General features: G+C 36.2%; 1 protein-coding gene across 1 annotated transcript; it reads left to right on the forward strand.

Annotated features, from left to right (window-relative positions):
* The first annotated feature begins 251 nt into the window (after nt 1–251).
* On the forward strand, nt 252–1706 carry LOC112010399 (transcription factor RAX2). The gene is made up of 3 exons (XM_024042740.2): nt 252–508; nt 630–759; nt 901–1706. Exons 1-3 carry the CDS (start codon nt 373–375, stop codon nt 1517–1519), a joined length of 885 nt encoding a protein of 294 aa, XP_023898508.2. The 5' UTR covers nt 252–372; the 3' UTR covers nt 1520–1706.
* Nucleotides 1707–7964: the final 6258 nt, after the last annotated feature.

The following is a 7964-nucleotide window of genomic DNA, read 5'->3' on the forward strand; positions in this document are numbered from 1 at the left end:
TTACAGAGGTAAAAGTACATTTATATTCGTTGAATTGAATCGCATATAAGTCAGCATCTGCAGGAGGCTCCTATTTGACAGTAAAAACATGAAATCTGCGTGCTTCCTCTAGTACACGCATTGACCGGGCCCAGATCTCTGTAAACCCACAAGAAAGCTGACAAATTAGTTGGAGAAATTTTAAAGAACAAATATTATAAAAAATAGCCAGTCAGACTAAGTCAAGCTTTCAAAAGCCATGTTCTTTTTATCCATCTCTAAAACAATACTGTATGCTCACTTTGCTATTATGCTATTATAAACTCTCTCTCTTTCTCTCTTGCCACTGATCGAGGTTTTACTTTAGCTGTTGTTAAAATATTTCAGTTGGCCATGGGAAGAGCTCCATGTTGTGACAAAGCTAACGTGAAAAAAGGGCCATGGTCACCTGAAGAAGATGCCACTCTAAAGAGATACCTTGAGCAACATGGCACTGGTGGCAATTGGATTGCCTTGCCTCACAAAGCAGGTCTCTTTCCCAACATTATATTGTTTCTTGCTTTTGAAAAACTGTTATACCCCATTTCTTGTTCTTTGCACGTTTTCTCAAAATCCCTTTTTGCCTTGTCAATGATTCTTCTATGTTTTAGGCCTTAAACGTTGCGGCAAGAGTTGTAGGCTGAGATGGCTGAATTATCTCAGACCGGATATCAAGCGTGGAGGTTTTACAGAGGAGGAAGACAGCATTATTTGCACTCTCTATGGTAGACTTGGAAGTAGGCAAGTCAACTAATTTTTAGACGTACTTCTTTGTGTAATTGTGTTCTTTTTTCTTTTTTTTTTTGTGAACTTGGGTTCTTTTTTTCTTTTTTTTTAATCATATTTATGTATATTTTAAATTATTTATGTTATTGGAATTAGGTGGTCTGTAATAGCTTCCCAACTGCCAGGGAGAACAGATAATGATATCAAGAACTATTGGAACACCAAGTTGAAGAAAAAGCTATTGGCAGCTGGAAATGCTTGTCCCAAGAGTGCCACAACTAACAGAAGCCCCCATGAGACTAGCAACATTTTTAGTCATCTGAACTTGGCACAGATTTCAGCTTCAATTCCAAAAGCTGAAACCTATGATTATGGGAGTTCATCTTGTTTCTATACAAATTCCAATACACTAATGCGGACTCCATTAGTGGAAGCCAATAACATGGAAAATTGTGATCCAGATTGTATAATTTTGGACCCAAGTCAGTTTCATGTTTCAAGGCCTATGCAAGTTCCAGATTTTCGCACAAGTGGAAGTGAGAGTTACAGCACTATAACAACATCATCTCAGGACGTTGCAGGTCTTTCACCTTCTTCTACTTTGGCTTTGGAGAACAATTACAGCTTGTTGTCCTGCAATGGAGGCGTTAACGATGATGGACTTCTCATGGATTTTCAGTTTGAGTGCCATGATGATGATTTGTTAGATGGCTTTGCGTTTCAGGAAGATACACTAGAGAAGTTACCCCATTCTTGTTTAGTTAACTCTCCCTAGATTACTTGATGGCTAGCTAAAAGTCCTGAACATTAACCTATCACAATGTTACAAACCGACCATTATGGAAAATCCAAAAAAGTAAGATGGGAAAGTAGCTATTGGACGTTTTAATTTGTAGGGTGGTATTTTGTGGAAATGGTCAATGAAAGTGAAATTTTAAAGTAATGAACATGGGATTATGCTACTTAGTACATTAAGGATAAGCCATGTGGGTTTACCGTTTCCCACATTGTTTTTGAAAACATGGTCACCGGCTCCTAGCTATTTGTTGTATTAAGAGTGAATGTTGTATTTGAGTAATTCTTGTACATCATAAAAAGGTACAACTTTTACCACAACAATCTTACATGTCAACTTGTGATTGATTGCCTGTCGCTTTTATATTTACCTTTTTTTTTTCACCACTCACACTCTATTACATCAAGCAGTTGTGAAAAAATTTGTAATCTTAAAGTTGTTTTTTTAATTCTTTGGTGAAATGTTCATGAATGTGAAAGCTGTAGTCAGCAAAATTTGTTTTCTTCTGACTGCTCAGTGGTCACGAAAGTTGCGTTGGCCTAGCCAATCCAGAGTTGAAGAATCTCCGTCATGACAAAACCCTTATATGACTCTCTCTCTCTCTCTCTCGCGTGTGTGCGTGTGTATAATTGTTTTTAGGATATCATCTTCGTAATGGTTCATAGGAGATACAGATTCCCTTCTATTTGTTATCAGCATCCATACGTCAATGTATTATCACATTAAAGTAACAATACATCTTAATCTCGGAAATTTTGGTTGCTTTCATAGTCAATATGAATTATTGCACCTATGAAATAATGCCCTTTGCACCTCTTTTTAAATTAGGCTAAAAATCAAATTACACTCTCTAAGTTTGACTAAAATGAATTTCAGTCCTCTAACTTTACTTTCACTCAATTAAGTCCTCTAAATTAAATATTTATTTTAATTTAGGTTTTTGTCCAATTATGTTATTAAAAAAAAAAAGTTGTTTCGTATGCAAGTAATGATTTTTTTTTCCTAAAAAAAAAAAATCTCAGATAAAAAATCTATAAAATATTTCTATTAATTTTATTGATTTTTTTCCATGTGTGAAAAAAAAAATTAATGGTAATTTTTTAATGAAATGGGACAGAAGGTTTAAATTGAATAAAGTTAAAACTTAAAGAACTCAATTGAAAAGTTGTTTCGTATGCAAGTAATGATTTTTTTTTCCTAAAAAAAAAAAAAATCTCAGATAAAAAATCTATAAAATATTTCTATTAATTTTATTGATTTTTTTCCATGTGTGAAAAAAAAAATTAATGGTAATTTTTTAATGAAATGGGACAGAAGGTTTAAATTGAATAAAGTTAAAACTTAAAGAACTCAATTGAATGAAAGTAAAGCTAAATGAATGAAACGAATTTTAGTCAATGAGGGTGGAATTTACATTTTAGCCTTTACATTACATCTTATTCATAAAAATATCATTTGCCAATGCATTCATGATGGACCAATGTAGACCTTATTTTGTACCCCTTATGACTAGAACTTTCATTCTGCAATGACAACATCACTCAGAGGCCTAGGGCTAGTCTAGGGCCCAATCTTATAAGTCTTTAGCTTGGACGATGTTTTGGTAAAAGAAAAGCATACAGAAACCCTAAGTATGCGTGAATATGTTTTAAGCATGCATACATATACTTCGAGTATGCGCATATAGGGTTTTAGAACACCTGTATAGAAAGTTTTTTCCGTAAAATCATGCGGAGCTAATCCCTCATCGGCTAGGGGCCTCCCTGCACCCCTCTCTAATCACTATAAAAGGCCCTCAAAGGCTCTTTTCCCAAAACACGCCAAATTCACTAGAAAATAGTGAATCAAAGAGGGAGTTTTTATTCTAAAACATGCTCAAGTTAAAGTTTACTTGGTTGGGACATATTCTAGTCTTAACCTTCGAGTTTTAAGCCTACTAACTTTCTAGTTTTGTCTTGATTAGATTGACTAGGGGGAACAATAAAATTAAAGCTCAAAGGAATTCTTGTGTTTAAGGTAAGGGTCTATCCTTGTCTCTTTCATTTTTGGTTTTTTATTTCTTTTTTTACTGCTTTAATATCTCTACCTTGTAGTTAGGTTTTATGGTTTTCATATTTAGAAGCATACTAGGTTGTGTTTGATCGCTATTTTGCCTACTATTTTAAAACTATGTTTCTAGGCATATATGTATACGCATGCTTCACCCGTGTGTATGCATACTCGAGGCATGTATATGTAGGCACAATTGCACTACTAAGACAAAGTAAGAACGTTCCTACTTCAATTTGGGTCCAACAAGTTGGTAGTAAAGGGTGACACTTAACCAAGGTTAACATCACACCTTAAGAAGAAATTTCCACATTAACTGATATTGCACTCGCTGAGAACATAGCCTAAATGATGGATGATCAAAATAAGATGCTAGAGAAAATGAGGGCTCACCTCACTCAACTAGAGGAAAGTAGGTTTAACAGGCACATAGGAGAGGAAGAGAAAGAAGAGATTGAAGGTTGGGATGAGAAGGATAGGACTGAATATGAGACAAATAAGAAGTTTGAGAAGCTGACCACAGATACCCTTGCCATGTAAGAGAAAATGGAGAAGATACAATTGGCTTTTCGCATAGCCCAAGGAATGGATGATTGTCTTTAAAATGTGGGTAGCTTGGGATCCAAAGCTCCTATTCCATTAACTCTTAAGTTCAAGATCTCTAATGCGGAAAATTTTGACAAAATTGGGGATCCAAAACAACACATTAGGAGGTACATTAGTTTAACTGAGATAAAAGGTTTGGATGATAAGTAAACATTGTATGCCTTCCCCTTATCACTAACAGGAGGCGCCTCAAGATGGTACTACAATTTGGACCCAAGCAAGACTAAAGTGTGGAATGAGTTGGTAGATAAATTTGTGGATCAATTCATCTTCAACACTATGATCAATGTGACTTTGAGAGTTTTGGAGACTACCAAGAAAGGGGTTGGAAAGACTTTTTCCAAGTACAGGACAAGATGGAAGGGGAAGGCTTCCAAGATGGTTAATAGGCCAAATGAGAAGGACAAAATCAAAGTGATTATCAAGAACTTGCTTCCAACATAGAACACTAGGCTTCTATCATCACCTATTTGTTCTTTTGGAGAATTGTGTGATTGTGAGACTAGAATTGAAGATGCTATCAACACTGGACAATTGGAGAAAGTAGAGAGCAAGCCTCCTATCAAGAAGACATATGGGGGAGGATCATCCAATGCCAAAACACCTAACCCTGTGAGTGTGAGTGCCATTAAACCCCAACAACCCATGGCCTACCAAAGTTTCACAAAGAAGGCTAGGCTAGAATTTTCCAACTTAGCGATGACCCTTGCCTAAGCATATGAGAATTTGACCTCCAAAGAATACCTTAAGCCTCTAGATCCTACACCTACGCCTAATCTCGTGCCTCCTACTTGGAACCTTAATGAATATTGTCACATCCATCAGATATTTGGCCATAAGATCAACAATTACTTCCGCCTTAAACATGAGATACAAGACTTGATAGACAATGGAACTCTTCCTAACCCAAACATCATTACCAAACCTAACATTAGAAAGAACCATTTGCCTAATTATCACCAAGCTTCTCCCCTGTACCAAAATTTCATTAAGGTTGAAGAAGTTGATTGGGACTGTTCTAAGTTGATAGAAGTTATGGAGGTAAACATGGTTGAAGTCTAAGGGATTTAGGATGAAGATGATAAGAAACTTTTGAGTGCTATAGCCATGAGGCGAATCATCCCAAAGGGATGTCGGACTTGAAGAAGAGGATTCAAGAAGAGAGAGTAGAAAATGTTACTAGGGGTTAAGGCACTACAAGCCAATTTTCCTTAGAGAAGGACCATTTTGGTAGGAACTTAGGAAAAGGAATGAAACCCATTGGACAAAATGGGAATGAAGAAAAAAAGGAAGGCGGTGTTTTAGCCCAAATAAAGAGGATTCAAGCTCACATGTCTGTTTATGTATTTTTAATGGCCTCTTAAAAAGACTGAGCTGCAATACTAGATGCATTGTTTGGGAAAAAAAAAAAGGTACATATAAAGACAACGCCTCAAGAAGTTTTGGCCATAATGGGAGTGGAGGCTATGTCTCACCCTTCTCTCACTTTTTCCACTGAAGAGCTCACTTCAAAAGGAATCAATCATACAAGGTCTTTGCAGATTACTATTGAGTGCATAGGTGCTAAGGTCTCGATGGTGCTTGTTGACAATGGGTCCATGCCACATATGCCCATTTAGGACTGCTCTCAAGGTTGTCTTAGACATGGAGACTATTACTTCTTCCCCTTTATGGGCGCAAGCACTCGTAACGATTTGCTTCTCGCATTCGTTTGGGGAGTATGCCTTGCCCGAGTGGACCAGGCGGAGGGTAAAAATGGAGTTGCCAACTAGATTAGGTATAGGAACCATATATATAGTGCCTTTATATGAATGACTGATCTTACCAGAGCACGTATCCAGAGTTTAGGCATGGGGATGGGAAGGTGTTAGGCACCCAACCCTACCCGACGCATAGGTCGACCTCTACTTATTGTGTTCCAAATTCTAATCCCATCAAAGGGCTTCTAATAGGTTATTCTACACACACACACACTAAGCCGATCCTAACATGCATCTAACAGACAACATGACATATCCCTATCACCCATCTAATCAATTCATGCTTTTCATAACTGAAGGCAACAACACACATAAGGCAGTAGCATTAAGAAGGAAGCAAATCACAATCATGGTAATAATCAAGCATGTTCAACCATTTCAAGCTTGTATTATGGCATTCAAGGTTCAAAGAAACCAAATAATATGTCAAGAAATGCATGTTCACATTCATATGCATGAACTCGTCTTACTTACTTTACTACACCACAACACCTATGCATTAATGCATATTCATGTTATTCACACAAACCATAAACCCTAATTATCAATCTATTAAACCAAGCGTATAAAACAAGTTATTCTACTAACCTAAGGCCTATTCATGTAAAATCTAACTCAAACAGAAGCTAAAACATGCATTTAAACTAGAAAAATAGATTAAATGTAAAAGTAAACAAATCTAGGTTTTTGGGTTAACCATGTGTGTGCATGCATATGCAGAGTCAGGGAGATGTGTAAGCACCCAAAAATACAAGAGGCAACACTTGAACAAAACTACTTCTAATCAACCTAGCATGCTTTCTAACTATCAAAGAAATAAACCTAAAAATACACAGAAGATAATCAAAGCAATAAAACAATAATAAAAACAAAAGAAAAGGAAATAAAAGATAAGAACAAATACTTCACAAAAAATCTTCTAGAGCTTGATTTTTACCGTTCCCTTCAGTCAATCTACAAAACAAAATACCCAAAGGGTTAGCAAGTTTAACTAAAAGGCTATAGACCAGAATAGGTCCCAACCAAGAAACTTTATTTTTATGATGCTTTTCAAAGTAAAAAAAATAAAAAATAAAAAATCTCTTGAATCACATTTATGGAATTAATTCTATGTGTTTTTGGGAAAATGGCCACGTGGCCTTTTTATAGTGTTCAAAGAGAAGGGGCAGGGCTCTTCTTATGCTATGTGGGATTTGCACTACCGCATTTTCCATTAAAAACTCGCCTTACATAACTTTTCTGAAACCCTAGAATGTATGCATACTCGTTGCATACGTATGGTTTAAGAATGTGTATGAATGAACAAGGCTATGTACACATGCTTAAGGTTTTTGTAAGGTTTTTCTCTTCCAAAAACATCTTTCAACTAAAGAGTTCCTTTGGTTAGGCCCTAGACCAGTCATAGACCTACCTTGTTGGGTTAAGATAGTTTGACCCTAGTTAATTAATTCAATTACCGAGGTTTATTAATTAGGTCAAATTACATTCAAATTGTAGAGGCACCAAAAAATCACCAATTAAACTAAATGCAGTAGAAATTAAATTGACATGGTGATTTGTTGACAAATGGGAAAAATCTCTCGCAAGGCAAAAACCCCATTGGGTGAATTTAAGGTCACCACTCCTAAGAATCCACTAATCAATAATCAAGTGGTTACAAGTGTGAGGAATCTTACCACTACCCTGGCCTATCCTAATATACCAACCTATAATTGAACCTTTGCTCCAATACCCAATTGGACTTGATCTTGTAGCAGACTTCTTTCCTTTATTGCACAATCTCTAATTTGTGACTAACTCCTTTGCACAGATCCCAATACGTGAATAACTCCAGCAGTTTGATAAATTGTTGTTGGCTACAAAGTTCTTCACTTCATAAACGATGAAGATTAGGAAGCACTTGGTTATGAAACTCTAAGGCGCACAAACGCGGTAGCTTCTCACTGAGTGTATAAGTTCTAGGTCTTTGTTTTCATGTATGATGACTTTTAAAATAAACTTATATATGA

The sequence above is a fragment of the Quercus suber genome, unplaced genomic scaffold (assembly GCF_002906115.3).
Source record: "Quercus suber isolate HL8 unplaced genomic scaffold, Cork oak 2.0 scaffold_1153, whole genome shotgun sequence".
Lineage (NCBI taxonomy): Eukaryota > Viridiplantae > Streptophyta > Magnoliopsida > Fagales > Fagaceae > Quercus > Quercus suber.

What these genes read in the sequence shown, in the direction of transcription:
- LOC112010399 (XM_024042740.2), top strand. Translation starts at nt 373, where the DNA reads ATGGGAAGAGCTCCATGTTGTGACAAAGCTAACGTGAAAAAAGGGCCA. An exon ending in TGCCTTGCCTCACAAAGCAG is followed by an intron (nt 509 to 629) that starts GTCTCTTTCCCA and finishes TCTATGTTTTAG; the next exon opens with GCCTTAAACGTTGCGGCAAG. An exon ending in TATGGTAGACTTGGAAGTAG is followed by an intron (nt 760 to 900) that starts GCAAGTCAACTA and finishes TATTGGAATTAG; the next exon opens with GTGGTCTGTAATAGCTTCCC.